This window comes from Paroedura picta, chromosome 4 (genome assembly GCF_049243985.1).
Source record: "Paroedura picta isolate Pp20150507F chromosome 4, Ppicta_v3.0, whole genome shotgun sequence".
NCBI lineage: Eukaryota > Metazoa > Chordata > Lepidosauria > Squamata > Gekkonidae > Paroedura > Paroedura picta.
This window is the reverse complement of record NC_135372.1, coordinates 40,033,375-40,056,576: the sequence shown is the minus strand read 5'-3', so window position 1 is coordinate 40,056,576 and position 23,202 is coordinate 40,033,375. Positions and strand designations below refer to the sequence as shown.

Below are 23,202 nucleotides of genomic sequence, written 5' to 3'. Positions count from 1 at the left end.
CCTTTCCCATGTGCCTGCACCATATCATCCCGAAGCCAAAGGCAATGCTGTGCGTAGGACTCCATACCAGACTGGCAGCAGAGTATCTACTAAGCAACAAGGGGTGGCTAGTGAGATTTCATTTGCCTTGATGGTATACACCAGGCATGGCCAAACTGTGGCTCTCCAGATGTCCATGGATTCTAATTTCCATGAGCCCCTGCTAGCACCATGCTGGTTGGAGGTCATACACCCCACTGGCTGCCATGTTAAACATGATACAACTAAAACGACTAAGGGGGGGGGAATTCTTTATGACAAGGGTGCCATTCCCGGTTTCTGAATATGTCACAATGGAAGAGAGACCTAGAGAAGACAGCATTTTATTAGCTAAATGCCCAGGTGGAGTTGAAGGAGAAGAACAAGGTGGCCGGGCCACCAGAGAACAACTGAGAAGTTTAAGAACAAGGGTTGGCAACTCTGCCCATGAAGAGGATGGCGTTGATGGCAACTTCTCTTATGAGCACAAGGAAGGGCCTGTTGGCGTTGAAGACCACCCTGGGTGCTGGAAACGAGCGGCCCATCATCAGCACGGTCGTGGCAGCCGCCGCCTCACTGCCTTCCTCGTTCACCTGCCAAGCAGATGGAAGTGGAAAATCATCAGGAATGAATCCACAGGTCTCACAAGGAGCAGCACCAAAGAACCCTGAAGTCTGGATTCTTCTTCCTTATGGTCCTTGCCTCATGCCATAAATTACTCCATTATTTTTCATTTACTCAGGGAGCTGAGTCATCCCCATGTTTTTATTTAAATTTATTTCTTGGAGAGGACTCAAGGCCAGACGTTTGAGAACTCCTGGGCTTTTCTCACTTGTGCCTTACACCGAGGAGGTGGCAGGCTAAATGCATGCGTTGTATTACTGCATCTGACCCCAGCACCTCTGAGCTTTCTAACACAGGGGTAGTCAACCTGTGGTCCTCCAGATGACCATGGACTACAATTCCAATGAGCCCCTGCCAGCATTTGCTGGCAGGGGCTCATGGGAATTGTAGTCCATGGACACCTGGAGGGACCACAGGTTGACTACCCCTGTTCTAACAAATGTCTCTAATGGAAGGAAGGGTAGGCCTTCCTCCCCAGGTAAGCTGCCAGTAAATCCTGTTGACGTAGCTACAGATCACTCCACATACACAGAGTCGGTCATGGAACCCTACCAGCACTTTTCAGGCAGCCAAATGGGTCCCTGATGTTACGCCCTCTCTTGGGATAGATACGTTTCCATGCTGTATGGCTGGGGCCAGTGCATACATTTCCCAGGCAAGAGGTTGCTGGAGCTCACACATAGAAACCATCTCATATGTCTTCTGAAGCCCTACCCTCTCTTTCCAAACATGGACCAAGCAATACCAGATTCTTACAAGGTCTCCCATTAAGACCTGATGTTTTACACAGATTCTAAAATGACTCCTCCAACAAGCTAACATCCTGATGGATACTTAGAGGGCCATCATATATAGAGTTATACCTTCGTAAGTCAGCGGACTTGGGGCAGCTTTTCTCAACTTTTTTACTGTCGAGAAACCCTGGAAACGTTCATCAGGCTTCGAGAAACCCCAGAAGGGACATGATGATGCAGAGTATTGTTGGGAAGCATAGCTGTGTATAAGCCCACTTGAAGCCCCTGCCCTTTCCACCCCCTTGTTGTTGTTAGGTGCAAAGTCTTGTCTGACCCATCGCGACCCCATGGACAATGATCCTCCAGGCCTTCCTGTCCTCTACCATTCCCCGGGGTCCATTTAAGTTTGCACCTACTGCTTCAGTGACTCCATCCAGCCTCCTCATTCTCTGTCGTCCCCTTCTTCTTTTGCCCTCAATTGCTCCCAGCATTAGGCTCTTCTCCAGGGAGTCCCATCCCCTCCAGGCCCATAAATGGCCATTTTGGGAGGGGGAAAATTGACATGGTTTTATATGGTCATATCACGATAAATATTTAACAAATTTTTAAAATATATAAAAATCAATCAACTCCCACTTATTCAGGAAACCCTTCCAGGGTGGTCCAGAAACCCCAGGGTTTCCCAAAACCCTGGTTGAGAAAACCTGAATTAGGATATGCTGTTGATGGCACCGTTAATATCCACCACTTTTAGCATACAGTAGAGATGTAGCATTAACAAGCTGAGCTTTCCTTCTTTGCCTACTGAAATTTTTACAATTTTTTGGATGACCAAAACTTAAAGCAAGAACAGGAAGGTAACTTGACTTACTTCCAAGAAAGCTTTGTGGAAAGCATCCGATACGTAAAGATCATCACGGCCACCAGAAACTATACCTGGAAAAGACGAACTGTATACTTAGACAATGCAAGTGGCTGGTTGTGAGACAGAAAAATGACATCAAAATGTATGATGTAGCCATATAAATGGTTTGTCAAATGCTCTTGGGGGGAGATTGACTCTGGAATGCCCCTTGGTCTACTGCGGTTCTTCAGAAAATGAAACAGTTGGGTAGAGTGCAATTGGAGAAAAAATGCAAACCGAATGGAACTAGACACAGGTTGGACCACATTATGGTGCTTACTCTGTGGTGGAATCAAGCTCACTTCTCTGCCATCTTTGTATCTGTATGATGCCACCCAGCAGAGCTTCTGTGAAGGGGCTCTCATCTCAAGCGCTAGAGAATGTTGACCCAGGAAACATACAAGCCCACCAGGATTCCATTGCAAGCCACTTCACAGATAAAATTGCTTGCATTTGCCAGTGCTTAGATACCCCAGTTGGACTAGTTCAATCTCAGGATGTTATTGATGTGGGACACATCTTCTGGCGCACCTCATGAAACGGAAATGTAGACGGATGTGACGTCTGTAGTTCCGAAGGATCCAGCCAGCAGCTACACTGGCCCCAGGAGCCTAGGAAGCTGCTATGCAACCCGTGGGGTCAAGGCAGTGGAGGAGGAGCAGGTAAGCTGGAGGGGGGAGGGGGGAGGGAGTGTGCGTGTGTGTTTGTTTGGGAGGGAGGGAGGGAAGTTGGGAACCCAGCAGTTAAAGGGGGAAACAGGAGGGGGAAGGGGAGGGACTCTCTGTGTCTGTGTTTGCGAGTCAGGGAGGGGAGAGGGAGGAAGGAAGAGGTTGGGAAACTAACAGGTATGGTGACACCATTATGCAGAGAACACCCTGCTTTATACCTCCTTAACAACTAAGTTACTGGATTCAAGTGGGTAGCTATGTTAGTCTGAAGCAATAGAACAAAGTTTGCATTCAGTGGCACCTTGAAGAAAAGCTTTGTACCCTTCTTTTTACTCCCCAAAGAAGTCTCAAAGTGGCTTGCCATTGCCTACCCTTCCTCTCCCCACAACAGACACTCTGTGAGGTAGGTGAGGTTGAGAGAGCTCTGAGAAAACTCTGACTGGCCCAAAATCACTCAGCTGGCTGCACGTGAAGGAGGAGTGGGGAATCAAACCCGGTTCTCCAGATTAGAGGCCATCCCTCTTAGCCATTACACCATGCTTACTAGGGTTGTGCGTGGCGGCCTCCGAACCGGCTGTTCCAGGCCAACGCAGCCAGCACTGCATGCACCGGCACCTGCGCCCCTCTCCCCCCCCACGACGTGGCGTTGGCTGTGTCAGCCTGGGACGGCCGATTCGGATGCCACCACACACAACCCTCTCTCAACCAGCGAAATTGAAGAGATCAGGGCCCTGTTTGAACTTCCACAGTTCCGCAGGCCTGCAAAATGAAGCTCTTCCGCTAGGCATTTGGCTGAGGTTGACCGAACCAACAGCATCTACTGGGGCTCCCAGAAAACCCCTACACATGTACTGAATCCCAAACCGATCTGCCTACGGAATCATAGTTAGCAAGTTAACATTGTCACTGGAATTGTAATATGGAAATGTCACAGGAAATGTTATAGAAACTGTTACTGTTACTAATGTTTTTACTCGATGTTATGAGTTATGCTGTACTTACCTCTGTGTTCTATGAAAACTGCCCTGAGCTGAAAGGAAGGGCAGTATAGAGAATGAATGAATGAATGAATGAATGAATGAATGAATGAATGAATGAATGAATGAATGAATGAATGAATGAATGAATGTTTCGTTCTGGGTATAACATTCATGTCCACGCACGCACATCGATCTTCAAGGTGCCACTGGACTCAAACTAAGTTGGTGGTCTGTGAGTGTAGGTGGTTTGCCAATATGGCTATTCCCTAAAAAGTGTGATCCAGCCACAATAACCCAGGTTCTGGTCGCAACCAAATTACATTTACTATAACATGCTCTACATGAGTTTGCCTTTGAAAATGGTTCAGAAACTTCAACTGGTCCCAAATGCAGTAGCCAGGCTACTGACAGGGATTGCTTGCAGGGACAGAAGTGATTCATCTGTTCCAACATCCTGTGTCACACTTTGGAGGACAAACAAACAGGGCATAAAGGGCCAGGCCTTCCTCTGATGTTGCCTTCTGGCACTGTTATTTACAGGCTTATTGGCTCTTTGGTCACCATGGGTGGTAGACATTGCTGAATCACTCCTCCATGAGTCTATGTAATATCTTTAAAGCCATCTATGCTTGCGGACGTCACTATATCCATTGGTGGAAGTGATGGGAGGGGGAGGAAAGGGAATTAACAATAGGTGTCAACATTGACTAATTCTGCTCAACCATCCTTAAATTGGCTGCAGAATTGTAAACCAGAAGATGAAGAATTGGTTCATATGTGCCACTTTTCTCTACCCGAAGGAGTCTCAAAGCGGCTTACATTTGCCTTCCCTTTCCTCTCCCCACAACAGACACCCTGTGAGGGAGGTGAGGCTGAGGGAGCCCTGATATCACTGAAGAAGAAGAGTTGGTTCTTATATGCCGCTTTTCTCTACCCGAAGGAGTCTCAAAGCGGCTTACATTTGCCTTCCCTTTCCTCTCCCCACAACAGACACCCTGTGAGGGAGGTGAGGCTGAGGGAGCCCTGATATTATTGAAGAAGAAGAGTTGGTTCTTATATGCCGCTTTTCTCTACCCGAAGGAGTCTCAAAGCGGCTTACATTTGCCTTCCCTTTCCTCTCCCCACAACAGACACCCTGTGAGGGAGGTGAGGCTGAGGGAGCCCTGATATTACTGAAGAAGAAGAGTTGGTTCTTATATGCCGCTTTTCTCTACCCGAAGGAGTCTCAAAGAGGCTTACATTTGCCTTCCCTTTCCTCTCTTCTTTCCTCTTGTAAAAGCTTTCACCTCATACAAAGCAGAATCTTGCATCGGGAAGTCCCTCCACCAGAAGAACTTGCCTATCCTACTTGCGTAAAGCCCTGAGCACACAAACTATGAAGCACCAATGAGTAGGGCAGAGAAACAGCATGTATTCTCTGAGAATAAACATGTACTTGCCAGTGTGCCTCTACAATTCTTGCTAATTTTGTAGAGAATTAAATAGGAGACTCTCAGGAAACCCAATGGTTGGTCAGCAGTATCCATGAATTGGCTTTACGGTGGTGGTCAATAAATATTGTGCTCATTCGTATGCACAGATATGGTGACACCCTCAATATTATGCTGGTTAACTTCTAGGGAACATGGGCATTCTCAATCCAATAATTCCCCAAGACTGACCTGGCAATCTGGCCGTTCCAGGGTTGAAGAGATCCTCCAGGCCCATTTGGTGAAGTTCTTCCTTCACACTGAAGCTGTCCTCTATCCGGAACCGGGGCATGTATACTGAGAGGGTGACCTCGTGGAGGGAATTCAGCCAGGCTTGCAAACTATCTGACGTCAGCTCCCTCTCCACATTTACTAGAGGGGTATCCTTAAAGGGCAGGATCAGCACCATGGTGATATCCTCTCCTTTGTACGGAAGCTCCAGCACCTGCACTTTGGCGCTTGGGATAGAAGCATAGCGGAACGAGGCTTCCTGGAACATGGAAGGAACTAAGCAAGGCTCGGCAGTGGCTCTGAAGAACTTCTCCAGTTTTGTGTTTTCGGGACGGAACTTCGATTTCCAGTGGCCCTGTTATCAATGCATCGAAAGGAAAGAAAACCATCAGCCCATATGCCAAGCAAGATAGCCATGTGGGCTAGAGCAAACAGGCTTTCTGAGACTGACTCTTTTTTTTTTTTTTTTTTTGGTCTCTTGCTCTGAGTTTTATCTTTGAATTATAAAAGGTTGCTGATCTTTATTCAGACTGTTTTGTTGAATTGTGCAAAACCAGACTTCACCATTGGGCCTGGTTAAAGATCACATTTCTTTTTCTCTTTGGCGTCTTCCTTCCCTTCCCTGGTCATCTATACTTTCCTCAGTTGCACTTTTCATCCGCTTTACACCTCCCCCAGGTTTTTTCGCCATACCTTAAAGTAAATGGTATTGACCAGCACCAGAACCGTCAGATCGTTAATGGCTCCTTCTGGGATCACATTTGTGATGCGCCTCTCGGTTTTATTCGCAATCCACTCGTTAATGAGGCTCCTGGACAGTTCTGGCTTCTCCTGGAAACAGCAACATAAAGAAAGGTAATTTTTCACATGGCTCAGTAAAGAGAGCAAAATTCCAAAGAAAGGAGGGAGGTCCCCAAAACCAGTAACAAGTCTTGCCATCTGGAGTAATGGTAGCTGAGGCCATAGCTAATGTCTTCCGCCTCTAAAACAGTTTATTTATTTATTATTTATTATATTTATATACCACCCTCCCCAAAGGATCAGGGCGGTTTACAGGAAACAGGAAAAAGATACAGATATATGGAACAACAGGTGATAATAGCAATATCATTATAACAACAATAACTTTAACATGATAACAACAATAACATTAGAGAATGATAGAACTGCAAAAGAGCCTCAGCACAGCTCTTAGAACAGCACAAGTTCTTCAGCAACTCTTGTCCCCAAATAAGCCCAGCTGGGTTAATCCATTCATTTTGTTCTGGCACAAATGGCATACACAGAGGGGCTTATATGGTCCAGGAGTCGGAGTTTTAGCGTGGATTCACAGCATGCCATCTTATACCCATTTGGGACACAAATTACCCCCAGATTTCTTTTAGAAAGAAAGAGCAAAGCCCTGGTCCTTGTGGAGCCAGAAATAAAGAGGGGAAAGCGCAGGCAAAACTTTTAAATTGCCTGTCTCTGGCTTCTATAGTTCTAACCATGAGGGCAATCTAATTGAAGATGGACAGACACGGTATATCTGCCTCCAGATGCTGTGGTCAAAGAAGAAAATCTGAACAATTCCTGGAAGTAAAAAATATGTGTCCTCAGATCCTCCCCCAACTTCATAGAAGTTGCCAGGAGCAGGCAACAATTTCCACAATGGGCAAATTCAGTGGAAAGCTTTGGGAGATGGAGATGCAATAATCTGAACACACATTTTAGCTTTATGCATCTGCCATTGTGGGGCACTGGGCATACCTGAAAGTGTGCCCTTGCTTATGTGCACCTTGTGCCACTGCACGAGGGCCTGCATCTTGTTAACTGGCGTTATTTTTGCAATGGGTTTTGTATAACTGCACCAGTGGGATAGTTTCTTAGCAGCACGTTGCCAGGTAGAAAAGCCAGACAGAACACAACACAGCCCAACTCCTTCCGTTTTGGGACTCCCTGGTCTGACGTGCTAAGCCAGCAGAGAGATAATGTACAGACCAAGAGCAAAGTAAAAGATTTTATCACTCATACACTCAGGCATCGGAATTTGCGAGATACTGATTGTCCTAGAACTAACTCACTGCTGCGGACAAGTCTAGAAATGCAGGATAGGGAAAATGGCCTAACAAGAACTAGTGCCTAGAGAACTTCCAGAAGAGAAGAGGATGAGTTGGCTTTTAATAACCCACTTTTCATTACCTGAAGGAGCCCCAAAGCAGCTTACAAACACCTTTCCCTTTCTCTCCCCACAACAAACACTCTGTGAGGTAGTTGGAGATGAGAGAGCTCTGAGAGAACTGCTCTGTGAGGACAGCTCTGAGAGAACTGTGACAAGGCCAAGGTCACTCAGATGGCTGGATACAGAAAACAAAGATGGAGGGTGCACACAGAAAACCATAACTGATAGAACAGTAGGTGTCACTCGACATTAACCCCTCCTCACCTCTGGACATCTGTGACTTACCTTGAAGTTCAAAGGCCAGAGTTTGGCTCCATAAACCACCTCACTGATGTTCTGGTAGGTCTCATTGAAGTCCAGGGACTTCTCTCCAAACAGGCGGTTTGCTGACACTAACTCTGAGGATTTGTTGGCTTTCTTGTACAGGCGGCAGTTCAGTTTGGCAAAAAAGAAGTGGATCTGGTCTGATGTCTTCTCTGAAATAGTGTCAAACTGGAAAACCTAGAGAAACAGAGCCCGTGAGCAAAGGAGAGGGAGGCCAAGCCTAAAAGAAACATGAGGTCTCTCTGTGAGTCTCAGGAATTCACACGGTAGAGAAACAACCCGTAACTATCATGTCGCTAGACTTTAATCCCACAATAATGCAGAAAGCTGTCAATGTGGATAAAGCAACATCCTGGATTCTTCGGGCTGGAGGAAGAGAAAGCTAGTTTTATAACTGGGAACTAAGTCCAGGTGTGCAGGAAAGCTAGTCCCCGTGGAATTAAAGCTCATCTCCAGACTAAAGAGATCAGTTCTTCTGGAGAAAATGGCTGCTTTGGAGGGTGGACTCCACAGCATTAAACTTCACTGAGGTCCCCCTGTCCCAAATCCACTCCCAAATTCTCCAGGTATTTCCCAACCCAGAGCTAGCAACATTAAGGGTGTTTCTGCACATTGCAAAAAATAGCATTACACCAGCTGAACGGCGTAGCGCTAAATATTATCGCGCCGCCAACCATTCCTCACTTTGTTGTCATCTCACTGTAGTCTGCTGCCTTTTTGCACTTCTTTTGCACATCAAAATCACAAGATGTCATAGTTCACATCAAAATCACAAGATGTCATAGTCCCATTGTATACGGCACTGGTCAGACCACACCTGGAGTACTGTGTGCAGTTCTGGAGGCCTCACTTCAAGAAAAACGTAGATAAAATTGAAAGGGTACAGAGGAGAGCAACGAAGATGATCTGGGGCCAAGGGACCAAGCCCTATGAAGATAGGTTGAGGGACTTGGGAATGTTCAGCTTGGAGAAAAGGAGGTTGAGAGGGGACATGATGGCAGGATGCTGTTTCTGTTGGCTGCAGAGGAGAGGACACGCAGTAATGGGTTTAAACTTCAAGTACAACGATATAGGCTAGATATCAGGAAAAAGTTTTTCACAGTCAGAGTAGTTCAGCAGTGGAATAGGCTGCCTAAGGAGGTGGTGAGCTCCCCCTCACTGGCAGTCTTCAAGCAAAGGTTGGATACACACTTTTCTTGGATGCTTTAGGATGCTTAGGGCTAATCCTGCGTTGAGCAGGGGGTTGGACTAGATGGCCTGTATGGCCCCTTCCAACTCTATGATTCTATGATTCTATGATTCTTACCTTCCAAAAGTGCTACTGGAAATGGCGGAAGAGCGCAACACGGTTTATCCTCAACTCTCTTCTGCCTGTCAATCAAGCCAGGCAGCCAATCCCCTTTCTCCTTTTTTTAAAGGTCCTGCAATGCCTGCCATTTAAAAAAAATTAATAGTTCTCTGTTTAAATGCCTATGCACCTAATCATAGATGCATAGTGCTTTTTATAATGCCACCCCTTATGGAATCATGAGTCTTGAATCTTAAAAAAATTAATCTTGTTCCCAATTTTTTTTTGGGGGGGGGAGACTTTAGAGAGGCATGCTTTTTGTGACAACTTTGGGGAAAATGTTTTTTACTTTGCCTGCACACATGTATGCCTATTCATCGCTTTAAAAAAAATCTCGTCCCTGGGAGAAGGGGGGGGGCATTGGAGGCGGAGATAGCGCTTCTTAGCCTCCATATATTTCTTTGGCGTGTGGTGTATTAGTTATCCACTGGGGAAAAGCGCTTTTTAGGTTGGTGAATCCACTTTTCGGGATTCACCAACTTGCCCAGGAGGTTGGCAATGTCATGCGGAGCACCTGGAATATAGCTTCTTCGGAGGGTAAGTATCACACTAAATTTATGGCTTGCGGAATAGACCCAAGTTTAGCAGAATTTGCAAATGGGAGCAGGTTTCTCGGAACCCTGTACTGCAGTTTTGAGTAGTTATAGCCCATGACAAAGTACAGAAATCCACTCAGAAGCATGTTCTGAAGCCATGTTCTGAAGACATTAAATTTTGACAAGAAGTGTGTGTGGAATCAGGCTTTGAAGGGTGAGTCTAGCAGGAGCGTGAAGTAAAAGTCCGAGGCGATATCAGGCCTTTGGTAAAGTTTCCTTGTTGAGGGAACCGGAGTTATACTGAGGTGTTACCGTGGGCCAGCTGGGTAACACGGGTAAGCACACTTGAAATAGTGTTTTCCTGAGGTACCTGCCGTGTAAAACTTAACATCCCACAACTCCTGGTTCATTGTTAACAGTTACCTCAGCTGCATGTTTCACTGAAATAAACTTAGTTCTTGTCAGCTTTGAAAAGCAAACCGCTTTACTCTTCTTAGTTTACCTCAGTTATCAATCCAGTTTTGGATAGGTGATACTCAGGCCCAAATCCCAGCCCCTCAAACAGTTTAATTTCCCTCATTTAATTTTCCAGTTGAAACCACGGAACTGTGGGGGAGATGTGAAATCGTGTTGGGATGGAGGGAAAATTCCTGTGAGGTGGTGGTTAAACGCTCAGCAAAAGTGACACACACAACCCCAAGGACATGGCATTGCTTAGGACTGCACGGCTCAGTACAGTTGAAGATCAACCCCATTTTCGTTTAAGAGAACAGGTAAGGCATGTAAATTGTAAATAAATTAAAATAAAGTTTAAATTCTGCATCTTGTAAGCAGCCAACAAACTGAGGATAATTTGTGAGGATTTAAACTTAGGAATTAAATTCCCTTAGAGCCCCATTTTGCTTTGATTGTTCAGCAAGGCTCAGGGTATGTGTCCAGGTTGAAATTCAGCTGGTGAAGCTTTCTCAAACACTTGCTACCAACACACCTAATGAATTTCTGCCTGACACATCTGTACATCTGTACAAGATACACTGGTTTCCTAATTAGACCCCCTCCTCGTAAAATAAACATCCAGGAAGGAAGTCAACAGGGTCTTCAGTAATGCATGACATTCACAACTTATGAATTTCAACCAGACACATTTATAAAAGATAAAATATAATAATTGGGAATTGTTTTTAGGAGTATTATTAATATTAGATGTGGTTTTTATTGGATATTTGTATTATTTTTGTGAACTGCTGCAAGCCAGCTTGCTGGGAGCGGCGGTATACAAGTCTAAACACAAACATAAAATAAAATGTTGCTTCACCTCCATAGAATTAAGTTCACAAAATGCTGACAAGAATCCAACCCATAAGGCAAGCGTTCTCAACCAAGGTTTCATGAAACCCTGGGTTGTTGTTGTTTTTTTGCCAGCCCTTGTGAATGGGTGAAAGTTAATTACATTTTTATACATTTTTATACATTTTAAAAATGTGTAAAAAAATGTATTGGGATGCTGTCCTAGAGTTCCCCTCAGAACCAACAAACAGGAGTCCCAAGCATTGGAACATCAACCAAAGTTAGTTTTTATTGAAGGTACATCAGGAAAGCATAAAGAGAAGTCATAACCAGGCAAGATGATTGTTGAAGACGCTGGCCCTAGGAGGGATCGAGGCAGTTATATCTTCGGACACCCACCCCCAAGATCGCACAAGAAAGCTAGATCCAGGAAAGCGTGAAAGATAGAATCAGTTTGGGTCACTAGCAGCCATGGGGGTAAAAACTTCACAGAGGGAAGCAACATGTTTACATTCTAAGCAGGGATATTAAGATAAGACATTTCCATAACAGAAACTTGAACCTGCGCTAGAAGGTCAGGCTGAGAACCTGAAAACCAGTGGGAGGGATAGTGAGGCACATGACATGGCACATGACAACCATAAATGGTCAGGTCGACCCACCCACCCCTCCAAAAATGGCCAATGATGGACTTGAAGGGGGTGGGGAGGGGAAGAGCCCCAGGTGGGCATGCACTCTGCTTCCCAACCATATTCTGCATCATCACAAAACTTCAGGGGTTTCTTGAAGACTGAAGAATGTTTCAGGCATTTCTCAAGGGTAAAAAAAAGTTGAGAAGGGCTGCCATAAAGTGTCCCAGATCAACACCTTAAGATGTATTAAATTCATTGCACCCCGATTCATCTGTAAGGTTGCCTACCACACTGTATTTGTACTGTCAAATGCTGTGCCCTAAACCTGGAGATATGTTGGTTTCTAGGATCAGCCCTTGCAAAGAGACCTGGTAGGTTTGCCCAAAGCTTTGCATAAAAAGGTAAAGGTATCCCCTGTGCAAGCACCGAGTCATGTCTGACCCTTGGGGTGACGCCCTCTAGCGTTTTCATGGCAGACTCAATACGGGGTGGTTTGCCAGTGCCTTCCCCAGTCATTACCGTTTACCCCCCAGCAAGCTGGGTACTCATTTTACTGACCTCGGAAGGATGGAAGGCTGAGTCAACCTTGAGCCGGCTGCTGGGATCGAACTCCCAGCCTCACGGGCAAAGCTTTCAGACGGCTGCCTTACCACTCTGCACCACAAGAGGCTCTTAAGCTTTGCATAACAAAGTGCTTTTTGTCATGATCGTAGTTCTAAAGAAAGAAAGAGAACTAATAGCCCCAGACTGAATTCCATATGGAATCAAAGAGTGTGCCTGTAGTCAGTCTTAGATAATCTTCCAACAGGAAACCTTGGCTTAGATTTAAGCATAAAGGAGATCCAGACTCATCCCTACCCTTGTGTTACCTTCATGAGTTGTTCCAGGGTGCTTCCACAGGCTCCAAGCTTGGTCATAGCAAAAGCGGTGGAGATGCTGAGAGGGGACAGAAAGATGTTCTCATCGTCGTTCTTTGAGTCCGCCAAGCGCTTGTAGAAGAGAGCAGCAAAGCGGGAATTAGCCCTGGATAACTCCCAGACACGGGGGTTGGTAAAGCCGGGGATTTTCTCCTCCTCGGGCCCTTCGCTCACGCCTTCTTGGGGTTTCTTGTCTGGGTTCCGGTAGATACATATTGGGTTTACTGGGATATCTCGTGGCTTGGCAGTGCAGATATCGTCCACTAAGCGGTGCTGGGGAGCTACAGCAGGCCAAAGGCAGACCAGTAGAAACCACAAAGGAGTCATCTTCCTGGAATCAGATTTGGGGTGGGTGGTTGGGGGGAAGGTGGCAGGGGAGGAAGTAATAAGAGAAGATGCAGCTGTCTTGCACAAATAAAATTAATTTAGGAAGTATACAGTCTAACCAGCCAAACAAAATACATATTAATGAGTACATGGGGAAGTCTCTGGTCAGCCACTAGTTCTCCTGATGGGTTATGCTGTAAAGGGAGGGTTGCTCCATCTTTCCTGGCCACTGCTTGGGGGGGGGGGATAGAGTTGCAGACTCCAGGTTGGGAAACTCCTGGGGATTTGGGGATGTAGCCTGGGGAGGACAGGGACCCCAATGGGGTATAATGTCATAGAATCCACCTTCCAAAGCATCTATTTATCAAGGGGAACTGATATTTGTTGTCTGGAGATGAGCTGAAAGTCCAGGGGATCCCCAGATCTCACCCAGAGGATGGCATGCAACAACAAGCCTTTAATAGCATATAAAAGTACAATATAAGAAGGGAAAGTACAAAAGGATCCACTGCTAGAGAAAACAAAGGCAAAGATCATACTTTAGACAGTGGTCCCCAACCTTTTTACCGGGGACCACTCAATGCTTGACAATTTTACTGAGGCCCGATGGGGGCGGGGGGTAGTTTACTCCTCTACTCTCAACCACTGCCCTAACTCATGACAATGACAAATCAATGGGAACCCTGAGCTTGTTTCTCTGCAATGAGATAGTCCCATCTGGGAGTGTTGTAAAGGGCCGGGGGGGGGGGGGGAGAAGGCATCCTTTGCGGCCCACCTCCAATTAGTCAACGGACCACATGTGGTCCACGGCCCACAGGTTGCAACTGGTTCAATTATATCAGGGTTCTGGGATGTCAAAAGAAACTGAATCTTACGTTCATCCGAATACAGTTCTCTTTTACACAGCAGTGAGCTAAGAAATTTAGCTCGGATCGAGCCATAAAATGGACAATGGAAGAAAACGTGTGTAATTGATTCTATACAGCATTGTCCACATGGGCACAACCTAGCTGAATACGGGATCTGTTGAAATCTCCCATATAGAACAGCAGAAGGTAGAGTATTAGTTCTAGCTAACATGAATGCTCTACGCTGTTGTGGGATGATTAGATGGTAGAAGTACGCAGCTAGGGGCTGAGAGCTTGGTGAGATCCCCATACTCAATGGCGAGCAAACGATTCTAGCTTTACTGCTAAGTTCCTGCAGTTCTATGCCTAACAGTTTGCATTTAATTGAATTAAATGCAGTCTTTTCAGATACCAGATACAAGGAGTCTAAAGAGATTCCTATAGATTTAATTTTTCCCTCAATGTGTCTTAACCAAGTAGATGACTCATGTTCAGATAGCATAAGGGAAATTAGATTATTGGGGTCAGATCTAAAATGAATGCAAAGCCAGAACTTGATTGTTAACAACCATTCTCTGGTTTACAATAGTCTTTGGCTGGTTTCTAGACATAGGACTGCATAAGAGACCCAGTTTGGGGTCCCAAGGATTTTACGAAGGAAGACAGATTGGAGACTTTCGACTGCTTGGTTAAAAGCGTTGATCCAAATAGGGATGCCATAAAGCAGTTGGGCACTTAGTTTCCCATTGAATACTTTGAGGGCTGCTGGCACGTACTGGTTACCACTGGTGTAGAAGAAACTAATTGCCAGGGCACTAGTTTTTGCAGATGTGATTGCATATTTCCTCTGTGTAGCCCAATTTGCATTATGGTGAAAAAATATTCCCAAGTATTTGTAGCTTTTAACTTGTTCAATGTGATTACCTCTTACATTCCATTTAAGAGGCTTCCATGGCTTTCCAAAAACCACAATTTTTGACTTCTCAAAGTTCAGAGCAAGTTTGTTTACTTCACAGAAGTCCAGCAATTGAACCAGTAAGTGTTTTAAGCCAATTTGTGAATGGGACAGCAAAAGTCACCTTCCCCTATTCAGTGATGTTATAACATCTTCAGATCTATTCTCTTGTGTGCAAATGTGATTGTTCCCTTCCATTAATGTGTTGGGAAGAATCCTATGATTTTTGCGCAAGTGGAGAGGGTACAATTTTTGGTGGGTCTCACCTCTCACTGCAGCCCTTCCCCCACACAAAATTCAGTAGCGGCAGTTAAATTATTCATGGCTTCTGGACTTAGGAGTCTTACACCCCACTCCAACCATAATGTGCATGAAAAACTACAGCTAGCTTTTGGGTCCCCTGTCTTAAGTCTGCAAGCTGGGCTCTGAATTTCTTCCCCAAAGTCCAGCCTTGACAGCACCACCAGTCCTGACATTACCGCTAGCTCTATACTTGAGGATCCCATAGCCCCCCTCCCCTTGGCAATATTACAACGGGGAACGCCAAGCCACAGCATAAAGTAGGAAAGTTCCATTCCATAATTGGAACGCTGCTCTATGATCCCTGGATCCAAACCTGCATCTTAAATCACACACCTATAAATGTAATATATGAAAAAGTCACATGGTTGAGGAAGTATAGGGCTGTCTGTGCAGATGAGCTGAAATGAAGGTGAGAAAGAACATTCTCTCACACATTTCATGCACATTTTCACATGTGGGCCCACCAGTATGTAAACTAGACACCTTTATTTTTAAACAGCTAAATTCTCAGGAATGCTAATTCTGCCACATAAAATTCTACATATATGGAACAGTTGTGGCAAACAATCAAGACTGCATTTCTGTGACGAACCCCATTAAGAGGGAATGGAAATCATCCTGAAAGCAAAGGGAGCCCAGATAAAAAAAAATCCCCATAATGTCATACTAGTGTAAAGGTTTGCTGACTTTTAATAGTACCCCCCCCCCAATCTACCACTTAAGAGAGACCTTCAGACTCTACTTCAGACTCCTACTATTAGGATGGTAACACTAAAGAAACAGGACCTCTTACCTTAACTCAGTGTGGTTCCCTTCTCTCTCTGGCAGAAGAGGTTACACAAAAGCAAGAGATTGGCTTGCTTACTTTAGAGGAAGACCATCCTTGTGGGTAGGAGTTTCCCTTGTCCTCCTACGTTCAGCCAGAATAAAATCAAGATAATGGAAAAAAGGGGCGGGAAGACCCTGGGGGTCAAAGGCTGATGACCAGTCAAGGCAGATTAAACAAAGAGTGGGACAAAGCAGTGTTTGATCTGAGAGCCCTTTTAATGTTCAACTGGATGAGAGAGAATGTTTGAACACACAGCCAAACTTCAGAGACACCCAAAGTGGCAGGGGGGAGAATTTTAGTATATGTGCTGCCGAAGCGAGCACGCAGGGGGGAGAAAAGCTGCATTTACACAAACCAATGCCATTTTGATCACCACCAATTAAACTTCATAGCTCTTTGGCAGGGCTTCTTTAACTGGCGGTTCCTGATGGATAACTACATGGGTCTTTATAAAAAAGAGCAGAGAAAGGAACCAGGTTTGGAATGAAATCCTTCCCCCAAACTCTGTGAGATAAAAACAGTTTGCTGGGTTCAAACTTCTGTATTGCCACACAGCAAACAGAACAACAACAACAACAAAAAATCGGGGGGGGGGGCTGCACATTTGGATGAGCACGAGGCCAAGTTAGGGGAAGGTATATAGAGGGCCATTGAAATCAGAAGTCTTAGACTGGAGTCATTTTTCTTAATACTGCACTGTTAAAGTAGTTTATTTAAACAAACAAACAAACAAGGTTGTTTAATAGTTGGTCCACACTGTTAGGAAATCTGGGAATACTAGTTCTGTGAGGTAGGTGCCTTAGAAATCTCTAGCAGAGAATATTAATTGCTCCACAAAACCACAATTCCCAGGATACTTTGTCAAGAGGCATTACTCTGAGAACCTCAGTTGCAACTCAGTAGAAGTCCTTGTGGAGATCAGGAACATTTGGCTTTCGGCCCAGACAATTTACAGAATTGCTCCCCGATATCTCTTGCCTGCTCTGAGAGGGCTCCCGTTTCCCAGGTATAGCTGAAAATAAGAAACGATATTTAAGAGATGTTCATGTCAGTTGGCCAAAATCCTAGGGTGTTGGTGGAGGAAGACTCATAGGAGTAAAATTGTCTCAAGTCAGAGAGCTTAAAGCCGAGAGATAAGTCTTAATTGATATATTACTGTTAAATGGATTACAGACTCTGCAGTGGCAATCATTGAAGAAGTATTTGAAAACTGGAAAAATATACCTAAGTGCCCGTTCTGATTGCCCAGAAATTATATGATTCATACACCAAATAAGAGTGGCTGTGAGACTTATCATTTTGCTGTAGTGGTTAGGAATGTGGATTTCTAATCTGGTGAACCGGGTTTGATTCCCCACATACAACCAGCTGGGTGACCTTGGGCACAGTACTGATAAGGCTGTTCTGACCCAGCAGTAATATCAGGGCTCTCTCAGCCTCACCTCCCTCACAGGGTGTCTATTGTGGGGACAGGAAAGGGAAGGAGACTGTAAGCCGCTTGGAGACTCCTTCGGGTAGAGAAAAACAGCCTATAGGAACCAACTCTTCTTCTTCAGTGATATCAGGGCTGTCTCAGCCTCACCTCCCTCACAGGGTGTCTGTTGTGGGGAGAGGAGAGGGAAGGTGAATGTAAGCTGCTTTGAGCCTCCTTCAGGTAGAGAAAAGTGCCATATAAGAATCAACCTTCTTTTTTTTGGAGCTGAGGGAACTCTAACATGACTACTCGGTGAGAACTGAGCTGTGACTGTCCCAAGGTCACCCAGCTGGCTGCGTGTAGAGGAGTAGGAAACTGAGCCTAGTTCTCTAGATCAGAGGTGGTCACTGCTCTTTAACTACTATACCATGTTTATTTTCCTTCCACCGCCATTGCATCATCTGAGCTGTATCTGGCACAACTGTGATCATTCCCAATCTGATGACTTTTAGGGCAGAAACTGGATATTAATGGCAACAATTTTGTTATGATTTATTGATGAAATCTCCATAATCTGATCTGACCTGCAAGTCAGTTTAGTTATATCTCCTGCAGTAGAAGCTTAGCAGCACCTTCCTTGAGGGTCACCAGTAATTTAGATCCTAGTTAGCAAAATACTTCCTTGCTAGTATTGTTTTTATACCCTGCTTTTCTTTTCCCTAAATAATCCCAAAGTGGTTTACAATCGCCTTCCTTTTCCCTCCCCACAACAGATGCCTCATGAGCAAGTAGGGCTGAGGGAGTTCTGAGAGAAATGCAAGTGGCCCAGCAGAATTTGTGTGGGGGAGGAATGAGGAATCAAACCCAGATCTCCAGATTAGAATCAGCTGTTCATAACCTTATACCGCATTGGCTCACAGATCACTTGATGGATGGGTCAAAGTCTTTCAAAAAGGCTGCTATTAGGAGTCAGCTGAATAAATCTTCCCTGAATAGAGAAGTTTTTATGTACTAGAGCAGACATTCTCAATGTTTTCTGGCCATGGCCCTTCTAGGAGCACTTTTCTTTTACTTTCCCTTGACATGACAAAAATGGGTATTTCATTGGTTCCGTTACCAGCCCCCCTCCCCCCATAAACTTTTTGGGCTGTTCACATTTTCCAGTCTGTGGCCCCCTTCAAATGTGCCAGGCCACCCTGGGGAACATTGAGGATTGCTAGACTAGAGGCTCGTTTAAAATTTTATTTGGGCAAGATGTTTGAGCACATGGCAATGGAACAGACTTCTCTGAAATCTGTTCCTGACCCTTTTCAACCTAGTTTAAGATCTGGTTTGGGTACTGAAACTTTATTTGTCTCTCTAGTACAGGGGTAGGCAAACGGTGGCCCTCCAGATGTCCATGGACTACAATTCCCATGAGCTCCTGCCAGCATTTGCTGGCAGGGGCTCATGGGAATTGTAGTCCATGGACATCTGGAAGGCCACCGTTTGCCTACCCCTGCTCTAGTACACAAAAGTACAAATGGTCAAGGGTAACATGTACTTGTTAAGAAGTAGATGCGACCATTTGAACATCTAATGGCTTACGGCTCCTGCTCACCTTCTCTGTTGGGAGTTGTGTTGGTAAGAAGGCTGGACAAGTTATACTGCCATGTTGTATTTTTATGTCCTCTGTATTTTTATATCCTTGTATTTAATGTGTTTGTGTGGGTTTTTTTAGTGCCTATGGACTAATATTGCAAACCATAACAAGTCGGTTCCCGGGAGTGGTGGGAAATAAATTGTAATAACACCAACACCATCACCAACAACAATCCCTTCTGGTCCATCTAAATCCTTTGATACAGGGGACCACTCTATTTCGTTAAATCATTCAGAAAAGGAAACCTGGTCAAATTCTAAGTGGTGGTTCCAGTCAAATTTCCCTCTCTGACTGACCATTCCCAAAGACTTATTATCAAACATACCAAATCCATAGTTAGGGACGTTTCCTTTAACTGATGCTTTAGGCATGGAGTTATTTTGTTTTGCCTTGGCAGAATCTGATGGCTGCAGTCAAAGACCTGAAAAAGGTGAATCTAAATCCAGACCAGAGGCGAGCGAAGCTAGTTGACAAAGCTGATGTTCTGGAGGGAATTGCTCTGAAAAGCTTGAATGGGGTGAGTCTGTCATGTCATCGTCTTACACACTGAAGTGCCTGAGTTCACAAGCCTTTTATTTTGTTAGATCCTACCCTACCAATGGAAGCGCAGGTTGGTGCAGCATAACGAAGTGTGAGCCAGCTGGGCCGATTTTTAAAATGGGCGGACTCTAATCCAGAGAACTGGGCTTGATTCTGCATGCCTCCACATGCAGCCAGTGGAGTGATCTTGGGGTAGTTTCAGTTCTTTTTGGAGCTCCCTCAGCTCCATCTACTTCACAGGGTGTCTGTTGTGGGGAGAGGAGGGGAAGGTGACTGTGCTTTGAGACTCCTTAAGGCCAGTCATCTTAGGCTAACCAGTTCTCTCATCTCACCTACCTACAATGCACCTTTTGTGGGAAGAGAAAAAGAAGGCGATTGCAAACCACTTTGAGACTCCTTTGGTTAGTGAAAAGTGGGGCATAAAAGCCAACTCTTCTTTAATTAAAAATTTTCATGGAACATGTCCTCTCTGCTAGACTTAGTTAATATGGCTATGCTGTAATATTCTCTACAGGAAGCTACTCTTGAAGAGAAAAACAACTTTCAAAGGGTACAAACCATAGTGGGCCACCTTTTGTGTCAAACAAGCCAGCTGGAACACCTTATTTCAGTTTTGAAACATATACCCATTTCTTTTCCGAGTTTAATTTGAAGCCCTGGTTCTTACTCTTACAAACCCTTATGACTTTGGACCCTGATATATATACTCTCTGTTATGAATCCATACGGTTCCCAATGACGCCATCCTCTCAGCTTAATGAGAGCAGTATTGGGGGCTCTCACTGCATTAGCCAAAACCTAATTGCATGGACAGCTGTTGGAGGTTAGAAGTCTACGTATATTGCAAGTTTCAAGAAAGTAATATAAAGCAGTTTTGTTTAAGAGGGCTTTGGTCAATGATGGCAGTAGAGTTCATCTTTGTGTTATCATCCATACTTAAATTCCCCCCCCACTCCTGTCCTAATTGTAAATGGGTTTACATTGTGATATTATATGAATCACAGGATGGAGGAGTATGCAAAGTAGTTTTCCCAGTCGAGCTACAGACCCTTTCAATGTTCTGTAGGGCCTGTAAAATGGAGCCCTTCCACCGGGTCTATGGTTGAGGCAGGGGCAATGAGAAAGATCTGATTGCCCTCTCCCTGCCCGGTATTAGGCAGTGTTGGGCCATGTGTCATTGACAGCCACCTGTTCCCACTCCCTTTTTTTAGATGTATACTTGGGGGATGGGAGAATTGAATGATACCCCCACGTTTTGTTTTGTTATTGTATGACTTTTACGTCCCTTGTATTGTTTTATTGGGATTTTAGCGGGAAGAACTTGTAACCCACCACAAGACGGTCTCGGGAGTGGCAGAAATTAAATTTCAATAATAATAATATGCAGAAATAACTTTCTTCTTAGCCTACAATTGCCCTGGACAGTGTGAAGTCAATTGGAGGATATGTTGTCAATTCACCAGCTGCTGTTGGGATTAGATCTGCCACATCTGGGTGACCAGAGAATAGAAGGGCGTCATTGGGATGCAAAGTACCAAGACCTCCCTGACAGGCCAGAAACAGGAAGGGCAGCTGATTTTCTCTTTGGCTTGACAACTTTGCCATTCACATCACCACATCTTCATACATGAGATTCTGTTCCGAGGCACCAGGCGCAGTCCAATTTTCCCTCAAAAGCCAAACAGTACCCGTTGTCTCTTCCCCACTTGCCAGCCCTCAAGGCTCCAGCCCCCGGGTTATTCTCACTTCAAGAAGGATGTGTTTTATTTGCAGATTGTATAATGCTGGCAGGGGCTCATGGGAATTGTAGTCCATGAACATCTGGAGGACCACAGGTTGACTACCCCTGACTTAGAGGACACGGAAAGGTTTCTGTTGGCAGCAGAGGATAGGACCCACAGTAATGGGTTTAAAACAACATGTAGAACGGTATTGGCCAGGTATCAAGAAAATTGTTCATGGGTGCTTTAGTCTGATCCTGCATTGAGCAGGGGGTAGAACTGGATGGCCTGTAGGGCCACTTCCAACTCTAGCATTCTATGATCTCAGCACACAGATTCCACTCTCTGCCTCCTGAGGTTTAGGTGTTTAACAATGGCAACTATACAAAGGCCAGACTAGGCTTTTGTAGCCTACACAAACCACCAAGCTCAGTTTCATGCTTTAACTGCACTTGTTTGTCTGACCCCATCTTGTTGCGTATCAGTATTTTTCTTCCTAGGATTTATTTTATCTTTCTGACCAAGTTTTGAATGTAGTGGTCTAGTGTGGATTTTCTAGTTGTCGTTTCCTTGATTTCCCAAAGGTGCAAAAAAAAAGGGGGGGGGGAGCATCAGGAGGCAAAAGAACAGCACACACATAAATGCTAGAAATCACCTTACTGCTTTCTGGATTAAATGACAATTATTTCAGTACTTGTCTTACCATTTAATTGGGTAGGACCTCTTGGACCATCTCAACAACACTTCGCCATAATGATTAGATGTAGAGCAGGCTTTCTCAACCAGGGTTTCATGAATCCCTGGGGTTCCTTGATGGCCCTGGGTTTCCCAAATGGGTGGGAGTTAATTTTTAAAAATCTGTTAAACATTTATCAGGTGATGTGACTATATATGGTCATGTCAAAAAAAAAAACCCATGATCAATGATGGGTCTGGGGAGGGGCCCTGGGAGAGAATGGTCAGAGCTCTGCTTCCCAGCCCTATTCTACACGATTGCACCCCTTCTGGAGTTTCTCAAAGCCTGAAGAACGTTCCAGGGGTTTCTTAACAGTAAAAAAGTTGAGAGAGGCTGATTTAGCCATTTAAATTGACAACCAGCTATCCTGGAGTCAGGACAAAAAATTAGAAAATATCGTAGTTTTCTATGGTTTCTGTGCTGAGGCATGATTTGCATTGTCCTGCAGTAATTTCTTGTTAATATATTTTTAGAAACCATTCCAAAATATCCTGCTGTTGTAGAATGCCTTGATAGAGCTGAAATTCATTGAACGGACAGCGAATATGCCACTGTTCTGTCAAAGAGCTGATGGCAAAGCAATGACTGGCAGCTAGATAGAATGTCACCCCCATAACAAGAGAGTGGGACAGAATATTTATCAGAAAAAGGCCTGAGATATTCATTCCCCTTACCCCTTTGCATTTATCACTTATTTCTTCCTCACAAATGAGTAAGATGTGATTATATAGAATAAAAACAAATTAAAAAAACAGGACTAAAGGGGGATTGATTCTGTTTTCAATCTTCTGGTGACAGTCTTCTTACTGTGGGATACCTCAATGAGAAGAAGAGAGTGCACCTTGGGGAGGAAAAGAATGCCCCCAGAAAATGTATTTGGATAAGAACAGCTGTCAAAAACCCTTGAACACTCAACAAATTAAAGAAGTCACTCGTTACCTGACTCAAAAGTCTCCTTTATTAACAGCATCATCACCCTAGACTAACTTTTTTATTTTTAAATTTTTATTTTTTTGTTAAATATACCTCTGCAGGGCACAATCACATACAATCA

At 44.7% G+C, this 23,202-nt stretch overlaps 1 protein-coding gene across 1 annotated transcript; it reads right to left on the bottom strand.

The window, feature by feature from the left end:
* Window positions 1–346: 346 nt before the first annotated feature.
* Window positions 347–16,264, bottom strand: SERPINC1 (serpin family C member 1). The gene is made up of 7 exons (XM_077332539.1): window positions 16,060–16,264; window positions 12,786–13,164; window positions 8,075–8,290; window positions 6,322–6,459; window positions 5,590–5,983; window positions 2,248–2,312; window positions 347–611 (listed from the first exon to the last, which is right to left on the bottom strand). Exons 2-7 carry the CDS (start codon window positions 13,158–13,160, stop codon window positions 438–440), a joined length of 1,362 nt encoding a protein of 453 aa, XP_077188654.1. The 5' UTR covers window positions 13,161–13,164; window positions 16,060–16,264; the 3' UTR covers window positions 347–437.
* Window positions 16,265–23,202: the final 6,938 nt, after the last annotated feature.